The sequence below is a fragment of the Brassica rapa genome, chromosome A08, assembly GCF_000309985.2.
Source record: "Brassica rapa cultivar Chiifu-401-42 chromosome A08, CAAS_Brap_v3.01, whole genome shotgun sequence".
In the NCBI taxonomy this organism is placed as follows: domain Eukaryota; kingdom Viridiplantae; phylum Streptophyta; class Magnoliopsida; order Brassicales; family Brassicaceae; genus Brassica; species Brassica rapa.
In genome coordinates, this window is record NC_024802.2 from 19,510,183 (window position 1) to 19,531,871 (window position 21,689).

Below are 21,689 nucleotides of genomic sequence, written 5' to 3' on the forward strand. Positions count from 1 at the left end.
AAATGTATATATATATATATCCCAATTTGGTTCTTGGATATGGTACTCAAGTGCATTGTCGCCAGAGATTGAAATTCCAATCTGAAGAGAATCTAGTCGAGGAGATGAAATGTAAGCCATTCATGATCGACATGAAGGAATTTTACTTCCACATCCCTACTGATTATTTTCGTGTCTTTTTCACACTGGAATTTCATTAACATAACAGAATTGACTATTGAGAGCCATGAAAATAGAACATACTCATCTCCCGAGATAAGCCCACATATGAGAAACTAGATTGAAAAGATGAAACAAACCATAACAAGTTCAGTCTAAGAAACCAAACAACTCCAAAAGAAACAGAGCCAAAACCAGCTAGAGACCAATAAATTAATAGAGAATGATTTAAGCATCAACGAGCAAAGCGAAAACCAACCAGTTTTCGTTAGTTTCATCAGTGATTTGCTGATGAGGTTGTTAATAATTATCTTTATATGAACAAATTTCCTTATAAAAAGAACAATAATATGCAATCATTTATTTGTGGATGACGTTTGTCTGGCCCCCATGTGCTACAGTCTCATGTTTCAAGTATTTGAGTCTATAATATCAGTTGTACATAAAACTAATTTAAAAAAAAAACGAATTGATATTTCTGTGTGGTGAATGAAAAGAATATTCATAGCAACAAGTAATAACACAGAAGAGGTAGTAAAATCAGAGATACAGCATAAAAATATAGTGGGTCATATAACAGAAAATTGTCATCAGGCCTGTTAAGGCCCAAAGAGTTAGAAACATTATTGCAGCCCAATTATGTCGCCTAAAATCTTAGGTGAATCACGAACTAGCCCAGGTCTACGTTACCCTTTTAGCACGTGCGAGTTCACACAAGTAAGAATTTTAATTTCAATTTCTAATAATTAAATAACGTAAGAAAACACAAAACCAAACGCCTCTCTAGGAGGAGGAAGAAAGAAAAAGGGTGAGAGAGAGGAGAGAGAAGGAAGCGAGGAGAGAGAGAGGAGCGAGGATGGGTGAGGTAGCAGAAACAATGACGAAGAAGAAGAAGAAAGGGAGGCCATCTCTTCTAGACCTTCAGAAGCGAGCTATCAAACAGCAACAACAACACCACAGAAACAATCACGATGACCATAGATCCGGCTCCAAAAACCCTAATTCTCCCAACTCCGGCACCCGATCCAAGCGCCGGAACCCTAATCCCAACGGAGTTTCCTCCTCCGATTCCCCCTTGAGCGAGGAAGACGACGACGAGCGGCGCGAGAAGAAACACAAGCTCCTGTACGGATTAAACTCCCACTCCAATCGCCATTCTCCTAATCCCCAATCACGCGGCTCCGATCTGAACCTCGACGAGACTCCCGTCAATAGACGGAAGATCGGCGGTGGCGGTGGCGGCGGATCTGGATTCACGGTTCGTTTTTCTAATTCGAGTTTGAATTAGGTTTAAATATCGTTTGGGATTTTCGCGCGTTTGTTATGTGAAGTGTTCGTCTTCTGCTTGAAGGAATATTTGAGTGGATGATTTGACTGAGTCTTGATTTTGATTGGTTAAAGCTTTTTTTTTTTTGTTAATTGTTTTCCTTTTTGTTTTCGTGTTTAATCAGTTTTTATTCTCTGCTTTATAAGTATGAATTTATATAATAGTATTTAAAGTTGTCTGGTTTCCGGTATTTAAAACCGTTGTTGAACACTGAAACCATCATGTCTCTCAGACAACAAGTTCCAGTTTGTCTTTTCTGTAATAGCAGTTTCTTTAGTTAGACTCCTCCACTTGTATTGTTCGATTATTTGCATAAACATGAGCAAATGTAAATTATTTACGGAAAGAGCTGACCTTTTAAATGGATTCTTGGAATTGATGATGATGATGATGATCTCTGCAGGGAGAAAAGGCTTCGAAAGCGACAGACATTCTTCAAGGTAACCATATTTATATATAAAAAAAGACATTTTTAATTTCCTATATTTAATTCTTGAAAAGGCAATAAACTGGGAAATTCGTACGAGGATTAAAAAGGCGAGATTTTTTTTTGTTTTCTGATGATTAATTTTTAAATGTGGACAGGGTCACCCGTGGAGTCTGGCGGTCCCACCACACCTCTGCCAGACAAACAGTTGTTGGTGTTCATCCTCGATAGACTTCAAAAGTGTGGTTCATTTCCTTTCTCTCCGACATAGCCTCTTTATTTTGTGTGTTTGGTTGAAGTGATTCCCAACTGGGTTCATGTTATTTTACTAATACTTGTAGGAAAGATACTTATGGCGTTTACTCAGATCCAGTTGATCCTGAGGAGGTTACTTTCTTGTCCCTTTTGTTGATGTTAAAGCTCATCCACGACTCTCTTTGTCTTATCTCTGTTTGGTATGTATGTGTTAGCAGCTTCCTGATTATCATGAGATTATCACGAATCCAATGGATTTTAGCACAGTTCGGAAGAAATTGGACTCTGGAGCTTATGCCACTTTAGAACAATTCGAGGTACGGTCTTGTATTTTGAGAGCATTAGACTCCTCGATGCTTCTCCCTGAACCTTCAACAGGGGTCCGATCTTTGGTAGCTACAGAAAGTTTTGTTGCTTGCCATATTCATTTCAAAACTTTCTTACAGCTTCTTAAGGCTTGTGGCCAACCATTACTTGAAGTTGTTTTATGTAGTGCTAAGGTGCAGAACTAAGTCTATTTCGTGAGTTGTGTTTACCTCGAAGTAACTATTGATGTGTTTCGACTCAAATTGGTCTCCCACTTTGAATATATGTGAATTCATGACGAGATTGGTGTTTGAACAGCTCTTTTTTACCTTGTCTGATAAAATTCTGCTTCTCGCCCTCTTCTTTTTTGGCAGGGGGATGTGTTTTTAATATGTAGCAATGCAATGGAATACAATTCATCAGACACTGTATACTATCGACAGGTATGTCTTAAATTTTCTCTCCTTTTTTCCTATATATCATGATTCCATGTTTCTGAAAACAGTGTTGTCATTTTGGCTTGTAGGCGCGGGCTATACAAGAACTAGCCAAAAAGGACTTTGAGAATTTAAGGCGAGACAGTGATGATGAAGAACCACAAAGCCAACAAGAACAGCAACAGCAGCCAAAAGTTGCTAGAAGAGGCCGTCCGCCAAAGAAACAGCCCGAACCATCTTCCATCGACCGCACTGCTTCCGAAATTTCAGCTGATGCGCTCATTCCTGGAGGAGACGGCTCTAATAGGTTTTCTGGTGCTTACAACCTAAGAAAGACTCCTCCTTCTCACAAGTTCCGACAAGCAGAAACATCGGTTCGGATCAACCATAACAGCGAAACGCAAAGTGGCTGGTCCGTTGATTGGGAGAACGAGTTTCCACGTAACAAATCTCTACCTTCTTTCAGAATTTCTTTTTTTTCTTTGCAAAATATAAATCATCTTCTCTGTTTCTCTACAGCTTCGGTTGTGAAAGCGGTGAACAAGTATGGGATGAAACATTTCAATGTCGATGAAAACAAACGCGACACATACAACCACCTCCCAGCTTCTACACAGGAGCCATCGGTTTTGACAACGCTTGAAGACGAGTTAAAACAGTTGATTCCAGTACGCTATTTTGCCAAATTCTATTACATCATTTTGTATATTGAAACAAGAGTCTTATCATTTGTTTTTACTATTTTTTTAATCAGGTTGGACTGACCACTGAGTACGGTTACGCAAGGAGCCTAGCACGATACGCTGCGAACCTCGGTCCCGTTGCATGGAAAATCGCATCCAAGAGAATCGAAACCGTGTTGCCGCCTGGAATCAAATACGGTCCAGGTTGGGTTGAAGAGAACCCGGCTGGAACTGAAGAGGATAATGATCCTCAAAAAAAGAAGTGTTCTAATGACTTAGCGTCTGATAATCATTCAAACAGAATCCTGTCTCCAACCGCTTCAGTCTCAAGCGCTTTCATAGGAAACAGACATTCTTCTTCTTCTCAAGGAATCGAAGAGACTGCTGCACCTTCTCGTGCCTTCCCACCAGCTTCCTCCTCTCGCCAGGCAGGACCGCTGATCAAACCTGAGAGCAGCATCAACGGTCTAACCCGCGGTTTCAGTGGATTCGGCCATAGTCCAAGTCCAATGATCGGAGCCACGAGACAGAAACAGCCAAACTTAGCCAACGAGACCATGCCGGGCCCGCAACAACAAGGGATGTTGTTTCCTTATAACAAACAGGAGTTCGACCGGTTTCCACCGGACCTTAACGCTAGGCTTGTATCACCGAACTCACCCGGCGCGAATCAGCAGACTGGTTCGTCCTCGTCTCAGCATCCGGATCTGGCGTTACAGCTCTGAAAGATGATTGAATCTTTGAAAGAGGAAGGAGGAGTAACAAGAAGAGGCATTATCCATTGACTATTCTCAGGCGTATATTTTTCTGGTATGCAAAATCAGTTGTGGAAGGTCATGGCCTATTTGTTGTGACATGAAAATGTATGAGACTAGTCTCTCTGTTGTACAGATTGTTGCAACATCCATATTTTTTTTAGGGGTACAAAGAAAAGAAAAAAAAAGGCAGTGAGAAAAAAAAACACAGGAGTCCTGCAAGTTCTAGAATATAGTTTATAGTTTTAATTTAGTAGTTTTCAAATGTTGTAAGTTTTTAAACCTTACGTTAAATAAGAAACAAAAAGTCTTCAGCATTTGACTTTTTGGAAATATTATCATCAGTTTCTTTCTTGGGAGACTTTTGCTGGCTTCGGTTCTCAAGTTCCTCGGTAATAGGAAACTCCTGTCTTTTGCAAACATAAAATACTAAAAACTGTTAATCAAATACTTAGCCCCAAAAAAAAATACTTAGAATTGTCAAAATTTAAGGAACTATGTAGGGCAATTGTCAATACTAGCACCTTTGAAGTTTATGTCTCAAAAATAGCACTAAAATGAGAAAGTCACAAAAATAACATTCATTAAAGGGTAAAATATCCCTAATACCCTTGGTTTAAAATTAAATAAACAAACAAAAATAAAAATAAATAAAATAAAAATTAAAAAAATGAAAAAAAGAATTTTTTTTTATAGTTTCAGATTATATGTTTTCAGATTCGAAATTTTTAAAAAAAATTTTTATAATTTTTTTTTTTTCAAATTTTCTTTTTATAATTTGAAACTGTTTTTAAAATTTTTATTTTTTATTTTAGTATTTTTTTTTATAAAATTTTAAACCCTAATTCCAAAACCCCACCCCTTAACTCTAAACCCTAAGGTTTGGATTAATTAACCCAAAGGGTATAAGTGTATATTTACCTCTTTAATGAAATCTATTTTTGTGATTTTGAGCCTTGAGTGCTACTTTGGGAACATAAACTTGGTTTAGTGCTATTCTAGTCTTTTTCTCAACTATGTATTGGCAGTTAATTACTGGAATATAAAATGGTACTCATTAGTTTGTTAAAAGAGTACAGAAATATTTAACAAATATTACCAAGTTGGAATTATTCACGTGCTTAATCAGGAATGTATTAAATGAAACTTACAACTATCGATCAACGTTTTGTTTACTACACAGTACACATACATTACAAAATAAATATAGTTTCCAAAATCGTAGCGTATATAGCTCAATAGCCTCAATAAATGATAGTAGGTTTTAATCAAGGTGTTGACTTATATGTATGTTCGTATGCCTTCAAGTTGAAGAGGGACTCACGCAGCATCACGGGACTTACATGAACGTGTTGTTTGTTTGGTGGGTCTCCAAGCCTCGTGATATTTATTTCCCTCTGATGAAACCGTTGGTCTATAATCTATATATTCACCTGTTTTTACTTTGTCAATGAAAATTGTTGTCTGAGATGTAAACTCATATATTTTCTTGAAAAAGTGAGAAGTGGTAGTTAATTTTATTTATTTTTACTTGAAAGTTACATGTAAGAAAAAGTTTTTCGAAATTAGAATGTTCACCAGAGATCATCTTTTACTTGCGTGTGAGTATAGTAATGATGTTTGGTATTATGTTTTTCAGAGATGTGGAGCACCAGGAACCCTGATTATCAGCTGGCCGGAGCTGCTAAGTTGGATTCGAAACGCAGCCACTGGACCGCTTGCTATCCTGCGTCGCATGGCCACTCAAGCAACAATCTATCACCTCTGGAAACAAAGAAATAATCTGATTCATAACCAAATCTCATTGTCTCCTCATGTGGTTTTTCAAGGCCTAGAAAGGGAAGTGAGGAATGGTATTTCGGCGAGAAGGCACTTGAAAAAGTTTTCTTCTTTGATGGTCTTATGGTTAAGATAATACTCTTACCAGTGGTGTCTTAATTCATCTCCTTTGGTTCATTCTGTTTTTTCTCGTCTTTTGCCGGGGTGTTCTAACCTTAAGGTTCTGCTTTTGTAAAAACCTTTTAATCATCTAATGATATTTAAGTTAGCAAAAAAAAAAAATTAGAATGTTCACAGATTGCATATATCAATTATCCCACAATATATGGAATAATCGTACCGTACGTCATAGATTCTTCACGGAACAGCTCTACCGTTTTAGATAGCGTCGAGAATGCATGTGTCTGAGTGTACAACATTCAAGTTTTTGGGTGAGTATCGGTGTCATAAAGTGTTCTGTGGTAAGTAAATCATAAGAAAATAATTTTATAGGGGTGAGTCTATCTATCTAGAATGCGTTTACACGTAGAGTCAATTGTACTTGTGTGTCTTTATGCATCAATTTCTGTGTTAGACTGCAATTTCTACAGTCTGCAGACACGATTTGTTAGTTGTTGTTCCACTTGCAATAAATAAAATAAACATGTTTTAATATAAATCAAAACAAATTATAAGATAAAACAAAAGAAGTGATTGTCATCGTACGAAGATTTAGTATTTTCCATGTTAAGATTTCCTAGTATCTTGCAAATTAGTCAAAGACACAATTACATTATTTTTGGTTCTTCGTAATCACATCCAACATTTTGTTAAAAACAAAGAAATCTAATTATGTTGGATGTCATCTCGCACCAAAACCAAATATCACCATTTAGCGGCTTTGAGTGGTAGGTAGATAAGTAAATTGCTAGTAGTTGTTACAGAGTTTTTTTTTTGTCGAGAGCTGTTACAGAGTTAATTAACAGTAACTGAAATTAAATTTCAGAAGATCTATATTAATGTCAATAAATATGAATATGGAGTAATTTCGATCAAAAAAAAATGAATACGTAGTAATAAAGAAACCAGCATGTATCTAAAACGGCGGTAAATAAAGTCAAAATGGAATATGAGAGGACAGTGTGACCACTTACAAAAGAAAATTAGTAGGACCCAAAAAAGGATGTAATAAGAACGTAAGGTCAATGTAAAGAATCTGGACCGTCCATTTGTTGAGATAAGAACCGAACATTCACTGTCTCGGCCTCGTGGGTTTTCCTCATCAGACACTGTACTGTTTTTCATTTAAGCGACGGGTCAATCCGAGGGGTATTACGGGAACTTGAAACGGCCAAGCGTTATTATGCATAAGGCGATAATGGTAAAATAATGCACAAGGGTGGACCTGACCGTTTAAATGCCAGAGAAGCAAGTGAGTTGAAGATGATGATGAGAAGATATTATAAATTTTTATTGGGCGGAAATTGATTTTTAAATTTTTAAAAGACGATAACAAAATAAGAAAAAAAATATTTTAAAAATAAGGAGGTCCTACATGGAAAAGAACGAAACGAAACTTGTCGTCTTCTACCACTTAAATTTTAGTAGCTCCAACTAAAAAAGAGTTTAATTATACAAACAAGAAGGAAGAAGAAAAACCCAAAACTAAAAGCGGTTGCAAAAACTCCGTGATTTTCTCTCCCCCGTTTCCTGTGCTGAATTTTGTTTTCTTTTTCTTTCTTGTTTTCATATGATCCTTGTCATTTTCTATCGTGTGATTAGATGGAATCTGTAACTCTTCAGTTCTTTTTTATTCATTAGAAAAATAATATTTTATTTTAAGAAACAAAACTCTATCTCCTTTCTCTCTCTTCTTGCAATCTATCACAGATTTGGATCTTCTCTTGGTGGGAGGGAGGGAGGAAGGTTTCAATAAACTCATCCAAAAGTTTTTGTTCTTTTGTTTTCTGGAATTATCCAGACTAATCAACCTCTTTATTTAAATCCTAGGTTTTCTTTTGTAACTTGTCAAGGCTTTGTGTCTCTGGTGTGAGATATATATTTGGAGCTGATTCAGCTCCATTCTCTCTTACTCAAAACCAACTGTATTCAGAAAAAGAAGAGATGACTTGCTTCTCTTGTTTGAATCCTCGAACCAAGGACATAAGAGTCGACATTGATACCGCTCGCCCAACCACCGATTCATCAGGTTCCTTACTTTCATTGTCTTTATTTTTTTACATGAAAGCTGAAATCGTTTTTATAATTTATTTAATGCTTTTTGTGAGATTACAGTTCATGGAAGTGATACAACAGGAACAGGGTCCATTTCGGGTATTTTAGGTGTGTAGTGTGTGTTTAATTATGTTTTGTTTCGTCATAGTTCATACATTTTTTTAGTTAAAACTCTTGTCGGAATATGGAACAGTTAACGGAAAGGTGAATAGTCCGACGAAGCCTGGTGGTGGAGCTAGGAGTTTCACTTTTAAAGAGCTAGCCGAAGCAACAAGAAACTTCCGTGAAGTTAATTTGCTCGGAGAAGGAGGCTTTGGGAGAGTTTACAAGGGTCGTTTAGATTCAGGACAAGTCATATCTCTCTCTCTCTGTCTCTTCATCTTCCTTCAAAGAACAACTCTGTTTTTTTAATGGGAATTTTAATATAATTTAATTGATGAATCGCAGGTGGTGGCTATAAAGCAACTGAATCCAGATGGGCTTCAAGGGAACCGAGAGTTCATAGTTGAAGTCCTTATGCTTAGCTTATTCCACCACCCCAATCTCGTTACACTCATCGGTTACTGTACTTCTGGTGATCAGAGACTTCTTGTCTATGAATACATGCCAATGGGCAGCTTAGAAGATCACCTCTTTGGTTACTTCCTTAAACTCTCTCTTCATTATTCTTGTTACAAAATGTTTTTCCAAGTTCTTGACTCTTCTTTTCTTTTCAGATCTTGATTCAAATCAAGAACCATTAACTTGGAACACACGCATGAAAATCGCTGTAGGTGCTGCTCGGGGAATAGAGTATCTTCACTGCACAGCAAACCCGCCAGTGATTTACCGCGATTTGAAATCCGCAAACATATTGCTGGACAAAGAGTTCAACCCCAAGCTCTCTGATTTCGGACTAGCGAAACTCGGTCCGGTAGGAGATAGAACTCATGTATCGACCAGAGTCATGGGAACTTACGGTTACTGTGCTCCTGAATACGCAATGAGCGGGAAACTAACCGTTAAATCGGATATTTACTGCTTCGGTGTAGTCTTGCTTGAGCTGGTTACGGGAAGGAAAGCCATTGACTTGAGTCAAAAGCAAGGCGAGCAGAATCTTGTTGCTTGGGTAAGTAACCGGATTAAACCAGACATATACTTTCGTTTTGAACTTAATTTTTTTTTTACTGTCTCTGCATGGCAGTCACGTCCATACCTTAAGGATCAGAAGAAGTTTGGACACTTGGTGGATCCGTCTCTACGAGGAAAATACCCAAGAAGATGTTTAAACTATGCGATTGCGATAATCGCAATGTGTTTGAACGAGGAAGCTCATTATCGACCGTTTATAGGTGACATTGTGGTGGCACTTGAGTACTTAGCCGCACAGAGTCAGTCTCATGAAGCTCGTAACGTCTCATGCACGTCACCTGATGTCAGAAGAACGCCGCGACGGGACTCTTAGAAACGCACACAAGAATCTTGAGTTCTTTAAGAACTTTCAGTTTGGTGTTCTGTAAAAATGTTTGTCTTTCGCACAAATAATTTGGTAAATGTGTTTTTAGTTTCTTATTCTTATTTTTCCTACGATGTATATGGGTTTGAAGAAAATTATCTTCCATAGATTTGTAATGTGCTTTGTTGGTTAATCTCCTTTCAATACCAATGAAGCATCATCTGTAAAAAGAAACGAAGCATCATCTGAAAAAAGAAACGAAGCATCTATTTTCAAGAAAGTTTCATAATTGAGTCAAAAAAGCAAAGCGGGGAGAATCTTGTTGCTTGGGTAAGTAAAGTTGTAAAACCGGATTAAACCGGACCTACTCTTCTACATCTTCATCACAAATCAAACATATTTTTAAGTTGTGTTCTGTAAAAATGTGTAAAGAATATATATAATTTGGTACATGTTAAAAAAAAAAAAATCTTATACTTATTTTTCCTATAATGTATAAGAATATGACAGTTATGAACAGTTGTAAACATAAAAAAAAAAGGTCATTGCCATGAATTGTAACAATGAGAAGAAACATGAAGCAGAAGCTTAATGGTATGACTCCGTGTGGTTCTGCAGACACTTACACACTCTTCTACATCTTCATCACAAGTCAACAAAACCCATTCATTGTCTTCATCTAAGTACTTTAGATCACACCTGCTCATATCCTCTATGCTAAACCGCTTCCCTATCTCCCACAGTAGATCACTTAACCTGCGCGAGTTCCCCATCCGAAACCTGATCTTCTCTTCTCCATAGCTAACTTTAATCCTCAGAAAGTCATTATCTAGAGATGACAATGACAAGTTGGTACTTTGAGGGATGTTTTCTAAACTAGAAAGAGTCAATACACCTCCTCCTACATCAGTTGTTGTTGTTGTGTCGCTGTTTAGTTGGGTTTCGCTGGAGCAACATTGGCTGGAGCTTGAACTGTGACTGTATGGGGAAACAGGTGGCTTTGAAAGCTGCAATGGCTGTGGAGGAAGAGAGGTTTTGCCTTGTAGGGATGGTTCCTGTGACGAGGCTAAGTTAGGGAAGTTTGCGTAGAAGGAGCCAATGGGAAGAAGACCTGAAACACCTTCAACAGAATCAATCACTCGTTGGATCTTCTGAAGAGAATGTCCCACTTTCTTGATCTTTCTTGAAGGCCATCTCTGTATACCATGTTGCCTGCATATTCTCTTCAACGTCGTTGGACAAACTGACACGAAAACAAGAGAATCAATCTTATGACTTTTATGAATAAACTGAACCGAAAACATTAGAGCAGAATGCTGCTTACCACCGATGTTCTTGGCTGCATCTTTCAGACTCCCTGCGAAGTGCTGTCGAAGAACATCCAATGTGATCGTCTTGTCAGCTTTTGTACGCTTTGTCTCAGCCATCTTACTAGAGAAAGTGCTGCTCTCATTGATATTAGAGTCTCTGGTGTAACCAAAACCTCTTTTCAAACCAAACTCATCACTTGCCTTGCCTCCCACGTCAAATATTAATCCAAGATTCTCTGGATTATTACTTTGGTGTAACCAATCTTTGGTATGTTCAGATGTGATCTCTATCTTTGGCGTCACTATCACTTCACTCTCATCTTCTAGCTCCTTATCTGTAACGATCCTTAAGCTTCTAGGCACATGAGCCATAATAGTCGAAAGAGCGTTCAACATTTTCCTCTGCTCCTCTACATCACCACAGTCTTTAGGCAAAAAGAACTCCAAGACGAAATCAACAGAGCCAGTGTGAATGCAGCGTAGGCGTATTGCAACCGAGCCATGCAGACCAAACATATTAGCATGGTGAGAGAGAGGGTAGTCAGACTTCTTGTAGTTAGAGACATCAGGTGAGAAGCAAGGTCCATTGGTCAAGAAGGCTTGTCCTGCAACTCCTTGTCCTTTCAAAAGGTGATGCTCAGAGCAGGCTTCATGGAACTCCCGGACAGTTGGATCACCAAGATAGCATGCATCATCAATGGTTGACACGCAGTGGATGTAGTTCTCATCGTTGTGACGGCACCCGCTTTTGCTTTGATGGAGACAAGAGACCCATGTCTGAGCTAGAGGGAGTTTATGTGTCTCACAAGCACATCTCAAGAGGTTTCTGATTTCTGGTAATGCAGCTTTGTAGGACAAGTTACATCCCTGACATAAAAGAAACAATATGGTTTAGGCTCTATTTGTTTTTGTATCTAGATGTTGTATTTAGATGCAAATATTACACTATTACATCAGCATCTAAATATTGTATATGCATGCAAAATCTATAATAACTAAAATATCTTTTAAAATTAAAAAAAATGCAAATTGTAGATGTATTATTTTCATCTAAAGATCTAAAATATCAAAATACACTTCAATCCAAATACAAAAATTAATTAAATTAGTTATTGTAATTATTATATAATATTTTTAAATAGGAAAATAGTGTTTTTCTTCTAAAACTACAATTTTTTTAGTTTTCCCGTATTTCCCCGCTAAAACTATAAAATCATGTTTTTCGCTAAAATTGCAAAATCGAATTTATTCACCAACACTGTAAAATTGCATTTCTTCCGCCAAATCATTATTCCACCAAAACCAAAAATAAGTTTTTTTTGGCCAAAATCGCGTTTTACACACCAAAACAAGAACCTAAAGAAGATGTGTAGCTTCTTTGATTACCTTTAGAGAAAGTGGAATCTGAACTTCAGTGCTCCTAAGATCAACTGCCTGTGAAACAAAATTACCTTTTAGAGAAACCATTTCAATAGCAAAAGCAGAAAGGTTTTAGAGAAGGACACAAACCTGAAGTGCTCTGCAGATGCTTTCAAGCTCAGGTGCTAGTTTAACCATCTCTGTAGTCATTACAACCTCAATAACACCCAAACAAACCTTACTCCCTTGCTCAAACACCGGAATGGCCAGCGTTCCACGGACATCACAGTCCTGAGCGTGATGGACTCTCGGATACTCCTCGCTCCTGAGAAACCTAACATCAGGAGTCCATTCAGGAAGCTTCCCCAAGAAAACCCTTCCAGGCAAACCAGCTAAGGCCTTGGAATCATCTTTTTCAGCGGAGAAGTGATAGTTCACAGAGACCTCTCTATAGCTTGCTAGTCTCTGACATGTAGGATCGTGGCTATAAGGTTGTTCTCTTGTGGTCAAAACTCGCTTACCACCTCTGTTAACCGGAACCCATAACTGTATTAGTGAGCCTCTCTCTGTCGTGTAATCTCTAATGTGTTCAACTGCTTGGACCAGTCTCTCTGTAATAGAAGAGCCACCACCACCTGGTCCAATCCACCACCGTTTGTTCCACGGAAACTCATCAAGACTTGCGCAATCCTGGCCGTACGTCTGAGATACTACTTCTGATGTGCAGATAGATGATGTATCTTGAGTTGGAGGCCACATGAAGGAAGATTGATCAGAAGAAGTTAAGTTAAGAAACTCAGATCCATCTGTTGTCTCTAACCAGCAACCATCCAGTAGCAATCCATCCATGAACTCAGTGTCCATAATAGCGTTCTCAGTTTGGACAAGACTATCTTCCATAGATATCTAATTTGCTTTGTTGGTTATCAATGAAGCATCATCTGAAAAAACGAAGCATCCATTTTCAAGAAAGTTTCACAAATATACAAAAGAACGAACTTCATGCTAATCAAACCTTCAAAGCTTCAGAAGATAGATTAGAAGAAAGGAACAAAAGAACTCACAGGATATATAATATTCTCGAAGAATCCTTCCTCTGGGCTTACAAACTGAAGTCTCTTACAACTTGTTGTCTGAGATATAAGGAACAGAAATCTCAAACTAAAAGAAAAGAAAGCTGTATGTAAAGATGTCTGATGGATTATGTCTCTGATGATGAAGAAGAAAATGAACAAAAAAGATTAAAATGAAAATATGAATATTTGTGAATCTTATTGAGAAATTTGTTTTGGTTTCATTTAAAGAACATTTCACTCTGTAGATTTTTCTTTATATCCCAACTCGAGGAGATTAGGCAGAGGAGATTCTACTACTTTGTAGAGAGAGAGAGAGCGAGAGTAGGGAATAAATAAACAAAAGAGCAATAGCATGACCTGTGCAGTGAATATTTATTTATGTTGATTTAGCAAACGTCACGTAGAGAGAATCAGAGAATCTCACCAATAATCATTTGATATTAAAAAAGAAAATAGAATTTTATCTGGAATATCTGTTCACTTGATTTGACAACAATGCTGAAATATCTTTTATTTAGTGAAATAAACAATGTTGAAATACACTGCTTGTTTATCTATATGTTAGTTAAATCAGTGGTAGAAGAAGATTCCACAAAATTTTGAAAAATTCAACTATAATGGCTGATCGTGTCTTTAAAATATGCCATATTTAATATCGCCAATTTGTTTAAAAGTTATATATTTGGAGAATGATTCTTCTAACATTTCATTGTGGTGAAGACTAAAGCGAATCAATTGCCATTTTCAGACCCTTGTTGCTAAATGGGGAAGTTAACAACTATCTACGTTTATAATTGTCCATCGAAATAGATCAGTTTGCTACATGTTGATATATATCTTTTAATTTTATAACTATAGCTAGAGAATCAAAGATTCTAAAACGCTATTATTATGCAGTTTTATAACAAAAGTAGGCTCTTCCTTCAACTTGGTTATAATAGAACTTTTTAATCAAATTGACAATATAGAATAGTTGAGTAAAACAAAAGTTTTCTAATATATGTGTTAGTGGAGAGTATATATTGTCTAACCAGTACCGTTTTTGCATCGTGAATATGTAGATGCTACTAACTTTTTGTTAGCCAACACTCTTGATTAATATTCCCTATTTTTTCAGACATATATGCAATTATTTTTAAATATATATATTTTTCATACAATATTATTAACATATATATTAAAATTATTCAATTATTTATAAAATGGATTATAAATTAGAGAATAAATTCACTAGTTACATATTTTTGATAAAATTAAAAATCACCTAAAGATAAAACATGTTAAATATTGAAACATTATAAATTCTCTTAAAACATTTATATTTCAAAACGAAGAGTATATTTTGTATTCTTATATTTTATCCGAGAGAAAGTTTGAACTGATAAAACGCACGATGTTCATTGGTTTAGCCAAATCTACTGAGCCATTTCATAAAAATCCTAAATAAGTTTATTAACAAAATGTCATGGTGATATAATAGTTCTTTTGCCTTGACTATTCAATATATACGAGTATACGACTCTAATTAGGAATACATAAGCGCTAATTATATTGGAAGAGATATATCTATTTACGCTCAAGTGTTTATACTTTCTGTCTAATACACACAGATAAAGTAAGCTAACATGCAAAACTAGACTTAGCTTTCCTCCACTTGGGGCTTTGTTCACATACTCCCAATTAGGTTCACTCCACATATATTACTCACATCTAATTTCAATATCAAATTATTTTCTTCCTTTTTGTCAATGGTACTAAGTGTTTTACCACAACATAATTTTTATTACTTGTGTGATTTTTTTTTGTAACATATTACTTGTGTTTAAATATTACTCTAGTTACTCTTTTGTGGGGGAACCAAAAGAAAAGAAAACATTGCAAATACGAAAGAAGATTCCGGTTGCATAGTTTTAAATTGTTGTCCGGACGAATAGAATCTCTTTTCATAGGGTAATGATACGTATAAAAAAAGATTAAGATCTCGGACATTTATATAATGATACAAAAAGAGTCCAGACTCGTTAAGCGACGAATTATCATAAGGTGGCCGAATCATTAACTCCCACCACAAATAATTGTAAAAAAAAATCTCTTAGTCTCTGCACGTCTTGGTTAGGTATAAAACCTTTATACTTTTTTTTTAACGTTTAGAGTACATTGGTTTGGTAGACCTATAGACTAAGGCTTCGAATGTTACGAACCGTCATGTTCTGCACCGCAGTTAACACTAACAAAAATTTCTACATATACCATATATCTATATATTTTTATAACTGTTAAAACTGTACCGCAGTTAAACCGTTTGTTCCGCATCGCTCAAACCGCAGTTACCATTTGGAGCCTAAGGCCACCCCACCAGATTATACACCTCAAAATTTAGATATTTTGCATAATTTACATTTTATCGTTTTGTATAGTTATAAGTTCCGTCACATGCAATCAAAGTAAAGTCTTCTTGATTTCGTCATCAAGAAATTGACTTTTTCTGACATGGATCCGAGATCTTGTTAACGACAACACCTTTTGAGATCTTCCCGCAAAACCAATCTCATAGTTTTGGACCAACAATTCAAAAACACACAATTGGATTATTAAACAATCTCTTAAGATGCGCAATAACAATTCAAAAACATACCACTGGATAATTAAACAATCTCTTAAGATGCGCAAAAACAAATCCTTGTAACTTAACGAGGAAAGTAAAATATTCGGGCCATCCAATTCCAAACCCCTTCAAAAACTAATATCTTTGGCCAATATAATTTACATCAAAGTGGATTAGTGTCTAACCTCTACGCATATTTTAATACGAAATTTAGAAAATAAAGCATTTTCAGTTACTTGCCAAGACATCAGATTAGTCTGACTGTATTAGCTAATTAAAAGTCTTTAAGAAATTTCAAAATTGTATGCTAATCAAAGACAAAAAAAAAAAAAATTCTTTTTATGGTCGTGCGTCTGACATTAGACCACAATACAATATCAGCTCACGTCATAGATGTAAATCTGGAAGAATTAACAAGCACACTAAATCAAGAACAAAATATAAAACGAATATGGCTCAGAAAATATTCGTTAATATTGTGAACAGAAAGATTACAAACACGAACCAGTACCCTTTAGTAAGTGTTTCATTGTCAGTTTATTTTAATGATCTATTACCCATTTATTATTTTCTCCACTTAACTGTCCTGCTAATTACTTACGTGTGGATATATCATCACATCTTTGCTTTAGCTGATTGATACTGTACCAAATTACCAATATACCATACACAGACAAGTCTTGTTTTCATTTCAAGATTTTCTTTTGAAGTCGTCGAATTAACTTATACTCAAGAAACATCGATTTATTATGAAGGAGATTACAAAGACAGTGATAGTAAAACATCGGTTTATAAAATTACAAGCATCATTATTATACAAACACGTAACAACCATACATGGAATGGGGTATCTTTTGAAGGATTTAACGACCAAGCGATGATGGATCGATGAGAATATCATGACTGTACCTTTGAGATACAAGCGAATCTGTATAAGATTGGTCTCTAGATGCTTGGCCTTACATTGAGACGGCTTGCCAGTTTCTGTCCCAAAGATCGATCAGCCTGGGAAAGAAAGATTTAAGAATGTCAGTTTTGCTGAAAATAGTGCAAAAAAAAAAAAATATAGAGTAGAGATTTTATGCTTTTTCTTTTGTGTTCTTACCTGAGACCAGTAAGAGATCCAGATGCTGCGGATCTCATGAGTTAGACGTGGTTCCGACAGAATCTCAACCCATCTCTTAACAAACCGGTCTTGCCTGTAAACATTTGAAGATTATAAATTAAGCTTTTGTCTTGTGAGAGTTATGTAAGAGAGAGAGAGAGATGAGATTTTTTTCTTTACCTGTCTGGTGCCCAGGATCTGTATCTATCTCCAGGCTGCTTGAAGTTGTTCTCCTTCTTGATGATACACTGCAACATTAGCAATGAAACCTTCTTTTAGGAGACCTATTCAAAATATAAGATTTTGAAGATTTAAAGAAGGCATGAATGAATCACATACCTTTGTTCTTATTCCAGTGTAGGATTTGGTAGGGATAGGAACTTTCTCGGCGCAGCGGACAGGATCAAACTTTGATGGGTAGTAATTGATCTGCAAATGCAAACACACAATAAATTTTTTGATTTGTAAGTCAAAAAGAAAAACAATTGTAGCTCAAGTGGTGGTACTAAGACTAACCTCCTCATCTCTATGCATGAAGTTCATAAAACCTTCATGGTGATTGTTGTGGTGAGCACATTTTGGAGCATTCACCGGTAGCTGCAGATAATTAGGCCCAAGACGATGTCTCTGCGTGTCACCATACGCAAAGATCCTACACTGAAGCAACTTATCATCTGAGTAGTAGATCCCAGGCACCACAAGACCAGGGTTGAAAGCAAGCTGCTCAGTTTCATTAAAGAAGTTGTCAATGGTTCTGTTCAGAACCAAGCGACCAACTGGTTGCAACGGCAAGATATCCTCAGGCCATATCTTGGTCACATCAAGCGGGTCAAAATCAAACTTATCCTCATCAGCAGGATCCATCGTCTGGATGAAAAGCTTCCACTCGGGGTAGTTACCAGATGCAATAGCATCATGGAGATCTTTAGTTGCGTGGCTGTGGTTGGCTCCTCCAACTACCTTAGCCTCTTCATCAGTGAGATTCTTGATCCCACAAGTTGGTTTCCAGTGGAACTTCACGAAGAGAACTTTTCCAGATTTGGAAACTAGAGTGTAGGTGTGGACACCGAACCCTTCCATGTGTCTGTAGTCTTGTGGGATGCCAACGTCATCAAACATCCAGCACCATGTGAGTAAACTCTCTGGTAAGTGGGACATGTAGTCCAGTATCCTCCAGTACTCCTGGATGTTTGTCTTCGGGTTCGGCTTCAGTGCATGGACAACATCCGGGAACTGAATCCCATCACGGATGAAGAAGACAGGAGTGTTGTTACCAACAAGATCAAAGTTCCCCTGAAATTATTACAATAGTAGTAGGAGAGACATGCATCAGTACTAATTTTTAAACATGGTCGGTTCTGGTCAAAACCGGATGTCTCCAAATTTTAAAGAGCTATTAATATAAATTGTATGGCTTCCAAATTATCTAAAATGTTTTTTTTTTATAATTAATCTAAAAATGTTTTTATCGTCTTATAAATTTCAAATCCATCTTTGTTTCTAAGAAAACTATAGAGGATAAAAAAATGGAAATAAGTTGTACCTCTCTGGTGTAAAACTTGACGGCGAAGCCACGAATATCCCTCATGGTTTCAGGGCTGGCACGCTCGTGAACGACGGTGGAGAAACGGACGATGACCGGAGTTTGAACACCTGGAGCTCTGAGGAAGTCAGCACAAGTGAGGTTTGAAATGTCATGCGTGACCTCGAAGAAACCCTTAGCACTGATTCCTCTAGCATGAACCACTCTCTCAGGGATCCTCTCTCTGGTGAAGTTGGCAACCTTCTCGATCAGATGGTAGTCCTCAAGAAGAACAGGACCTGACCAGAACAAGAGTACCAAAATTTTATAAAGAAACCCATCACACTCCACCATTCAAAAGATTTTAGCTATATATTGTTTCTCTTGTCCAAAAAAAAAAACTATATATTGTTTCTTTTAGAATATCAACAACAAGAAGACAATATGTATACCTCTTTCTCCGATGGTGAGGGAAGAGATGTTGTTCGAGACTGGAGCACCACCGTTTGTCGTGTAGAACGGAGCGTTGTATGCGCTCGAAGGACGATACTGCAAACACCATAGTTTGATCCATCATCAGAAAAATGATATGGAAACAATCGAATGGATCCGAGAACAACGCTCATGCGTGAAACAAAACCCTAACTTCAGTTACAAGATATCACTTTCTCTACTAAGTACTAACCGCGTTTTTTCCAATCACAATCATAAAATTTAATAATTCAATTCGAAAAAACGAAACCCGGTTTATCGGGTCGGATCCAGACCGTCGGTTGACAAAGAAGGCTTTCAATTTTAGATAGATTTTTAGATTTTTTTGTGATTAGATGGATTTATTTCACCATAAACGAAAAAAATATTCGATTATTTGTTGCTTTTGAGAGACTTTTTGTATATAGGTGATGACCGGATGGTCAGAAACATGTGTTTATAGACCTCTACTCTGATTAACTGAATGTTTAAAACTGATTAATTCTATGTTTCGATCTAATGTAATCAGATTATTAAAATTTTGATTAATCAATCGCGTAGATTTTGATTTCTCAGGTGTGTTGACCTGAGAAATCATTCAACTGATTAATATTTCTGATTTGGCTAAATTCATACGTCCAAACAATTGATTAAACACTTTTTTAGAACACATGTGTTTAATAAGAGAAAACACAAACAACAAAACAGCTTCTACTATAAGGAAAAAAACAAAGCACATGCGGCGTTTTTTCACATGCACTGTTTGTTTAGATCAAACGTTTTAAAGATAGCCAGCCCAAAAAAATCAACGTCACCAACTTATAGCTTATGATCATAGAATTTAAGCAATATTTGAACTAAGGATCATGTTAACACTAAGATTGAAGAGCATCGATGGGATTCAACTTTCATCTCTTAATTAAAAACAGTGAAAAACATCATAATGAAATATGATTGATGATTTGTCCCCAGAAAAAGAAGAAATAAATGATTGATTAAAGACAGACACACGCACACACAGAAAAAGTAGTCAAGAAGAACATGGAGATACCTTGTAAGGATCCATGGTGAAGAGAAGCCCTGATGATCCCCAAATATAACTGTTGAGGTTTTCGTTTAGTGAGAGTGACGAGATGAGATCCTGTGTGTTATATAGAGTGAACAGCGTGTGCTATGCACAGTAGTGACGCCCCCAAATGAAGGGGGTACTTCTGTCCTTTTGAGATCAATTTATCGGTACAGTAAAATCGAGCCAATGTGTTTACTTTTCCTTTGGGGATAACAATAATGCCCCCACGTCTTGGTTGTCTTCAATGGCCCCCCCGCCCCCACCACTTAGATATTTCTTTTTCCGTTTTTGGCTCCAACCCACAAAAAAATATCAGTTGTGATAAACAATAATTTTGATCCTGACAAGTCAGTATTGCCCGAGAGGAGAAAATCACTCAATTATTTATGAGAAAAACAAATCACCAAATCTCATACACAAACCTTGAATAAAAGATGAATTGTTATCTGAAATAGATATGTGTGACCTGATAGTGATACATAAACTCTTTTAAGATAAACTAGGTAATAATCCGCGCCTTGCGCGGGATGTGATTATTAGTTTTCGTTATTTTTAATAAAAAAGACAATAAATCTATTTAATCTGGATATTGGTTAGGTTTTACGTTTTTTTGTTTTTAATCTTCTAAAATATAACTATTATTTTAAATTAATATTTATTTTAGTTTATTCGGTTAAAACATTTGATTTTTTGGTTTTTTTGGATAAAAACCTAAAATTAATATTATATGTTTATTTTCATATTATGAAGTTTAGATAGTTGTCATGTCGAACCAATAGTTTCATATTATAGTTTTTAAACAGATAATAGTTTAAGAAAAAGAAAAGAAAATTATTAAGACAAATCATTTCACTACAATTTGGTCGGTAGTGAAAGAAACATTAAGAAAAAATATTTCAACTTTCAAAAAAGTTAGATACTTCAACTGTGGTGAATACTTAGTTATAAGATGCTCACATCAAGGTGCACATGTATGTTTATGTAAAAAGTATATAAAAATAGTTAAAAAATATATAAAGATATTGTTAATTAATATTAAATGACATTTTTGTTCAGAATAATACATGAAAGATAAAATTAAAATTTATCTAAAATAAAAAAGACCTTGACATTAGTCATTTTTTCATCAAAAGAAAATAAAATTATATTCGTAAATAGGGGTGGACACATATCAAGTATCTGGATATTTGGAAGCATTCTTGTCAATTCGATCTTTAGCCACCTAGATATTCGGTGACTCCGATATCCGAAATGTTTTAGAATTTTAAAGAATATCCGATTTGATTCGTAAATAAAATAAAATTTTAAAAATAATTTAATAATAACATTTTATTACAAAAATAAAACATTATATAACCTTTTAATTTTAGTACCTAATATAATAAATTTATATTG

The 21,689-nt window shown here is 36.1% G+C and overlaps 4 protein-coding genes and 1 long non-coding RNA gene across 6 annotated transcripts; 3 read left to right on the forward strand and 2 right to left on the reverse strand.

The window, feature by feature from the left end:
- Positions 1 to 936: 936 nt before the first annotated feature.
- On the forward strand, positions 937 to 4,693 carry LOC103835784 (transcription factor GTE4). The gene is made up of 9 exons (XM_009111969.3): positions 937 to 1,417; positions 1,890 to 1,926; positions 2,072 to 2,153; positions 2,255 to 2,300; positions 2,387 to 2,485; positions 2,849 to 2,917; positions 3,001 to 3,352; positions 3,431 to 3,579; positions 3,666 to 4,693. The coding sequence occupies exons 1-9, from the start codon at positions 1,016 to 1,018 to the stop codon at positions 4,317 to 4,319; spliced, it is 1,890 nt and encodes a 629-aa protein (XP_009110217.1). The 5' UTR covers positions 937 to 1,015; the 3' UTR covers positions 4,320 to 4,693.
- A 470-nt stretch (positions 4,694 to 5,163) lies between these two features.
- On the forward strand, positions 5,164 to 6,424 carry LOC103835785. Its single transcript, XR_004450442.1, has 2 exons — positions 5,164 to 5,893; positions 5,989 to 6,424. It is a non-coding gene; the product is annotated as an uncharacterized LOC103835785 (long non-coding RNA).
- A 1,315-nt stretch (positions 6,425 to 7,739) lies between these two features.
- LOC103835786 (probable serine/threonine-protein kinase PBL21) lies at positions 7,740 to 9,946 on the forward strand. Of its 2 annotated transcripts, XM_009111972.3 has the most exons (7): positions 7,740 to 8,033; positions 8,118 to 8,316; positions 8,403 to 8,450; positions 8,536 to 8,693; positions 8,790 to 8,979; positions 9,059 to 9,450; positions 9,526 to 9,946. In XM_009111972.3, exons 2-7 carry the CDS (start codon positions 8,232 to 8,234, stop codon positions 9,784 to 9,786), a joined length of 1,134 nt encoding a protein of 377 aa, XP_009110220.1. In that variant the 5' UTR covers positions 7,740 to 8,033; positions 8,118 to 8,231; the 3' UTR covers positions 9,787 to 9,946. The 2 variants fall into 2 exon arrangements, with proteins under 2 accessions (XP_009110220.1, XP_009110218.1); XM_009111970.3 differs by having other exon boundaries at positions 7,740 to 8,316.
- Positions 9,947 to 10,237: 291 nt separating this feature from the next.
- Positions 10,238 to 16,610, reverse strand: LOC103835787 (protein NLP4). Its single transcript, XM_033277767.1, has 5 exons — positions 13,511 to 16,610; positions 12,597 to 13,387; positions 12,474 to 12,521; positions 11,102 to 11,954; positions 10,238 to 11,020 (listed from the first exon to the last, which is right to left on the reverse strand). Exons 2-5 carry the CDS (start codon positions 13,344 to 13,346, stop codon positions 10,320 to 10,322), a joined length of 2,352 nt encoding a protein of 783 aa, XP_033133658.1. The 5' UTR covers positions 13,347 to 13,387; positions 13,511 to 16,610; the 3' UTR covers positions 10,238 to 10,319.
- A 235-nt stretch (positions 16,611 to 16,845) lies between these two features.
- Positions 16,846 to 20,524, reverse strand: LOC103835788 (catalase-3). The gene is made up of 8 exons (XM_009111973.3): positions 20,277 to 20,524; positions 19,207 to 19,303; positions 18,776 to 19,053; positions 17,749 to 18,525; positions 17,572 to 17,661; positions 17,413 to 17,480; positions 17,233 to 17,326; positions 16,846 to 17,132 (listed from the first exon to the last, which is right to left on the reverse strand). Exons 1-8 carry the CDS (start codon positions 20,289 to 20,291, stop codon positions 17,073 to 17,075), a joined length of 1,479 nt encoding a protein of 492 aa, XP_009110221.1. The 5' UTR covers positions 20,292 to 20,524; the 3' UTR covers positions 16,846 to 17,072.
- Positions 20,525 to 21,689: the final 1,165 nt, after the last annotated feature.

Bases quoted from the DNA above. Each gene is read 5' to 3' on its own strand.
- LOC103835784 (XM_009111969.3), top strand. From the start codon at position 1,016: ATGGGTGAGGTAGCAGAAACAATGACGAAGAAGAAGAAGAAAGGGAGG. The intron at 1,927-2,071 runs GTAACCATATTT...AAATGTGGACAG, and splicing joins AGCGACAGACATTCTTCAAG to GGTCACCCGTGGAGTCTGGC. The intron at 3,580-3,665 runs GTACGCTATTTT...TTTTTTAATCAG, and splicing joins AGTTAAAACAGTTGATTCCA to GTTGGACTGACCACTGAGTA.
- LOC103835786 (XM_009111970.3), top strand. From the start codon at position 8,232: ATGACTTGCTTCTCTTGTTTGAATCCTCGAACCAAGGACATAAGAGTC. The intron at 8,980-9,058 runs GTTACTTCCTTA...TTTTCTTTTCAG, and splicing joins CTTAGAAGATCACCTCTTTG to ATCTTGATTCAAATCAAGAA. The intron at 9,451-9,525 runs GTAAGTAACCGG...TCTGCATGGCAG, and splicing joins AGCAGAATCTTGTTGCTTGG to TCACGTCCATACCTTAAGGA.
- LOC103835787 (XM_033277767.1), bottom strand. From the start codon at position 13,346: ATGGAAGATAGTCTTGTCCAAACTGAGAACGCTATTATGGACACTGAG. The intron at 12,522-12,596 runs GTTTGTGTCCTT...TTTGTTTCACAG, and splicing joins GCATCTGCAGAGCACTTCAG to GCAGTTGATCTTAGGAGCAC. The intron at 11,955-12,473 runs GTAATCAAAGAA...CTTTTATGTCAG, and splicing joins AGATTCCACTTTCTCTAAAG to GGATGTAACTTGTCCTACAA.
- LOC103835788 (XM_009111973.3), bottom strand. The intron at 19,054-19,206 runs GTATACATATTG...TGTTCTGGTCAG, and splicing joins CCTCACCATCGGAGAAAGAG to GTCCTGTTCTTCTTGAGGAC. The intron at 17,327-17,412 runs GTAAAGAAAAAA...AAATGTTTACAG, and splicing joins AGATCCTGGGCACCAGACAG to GCAAGACCGGTTTGTTAAGA.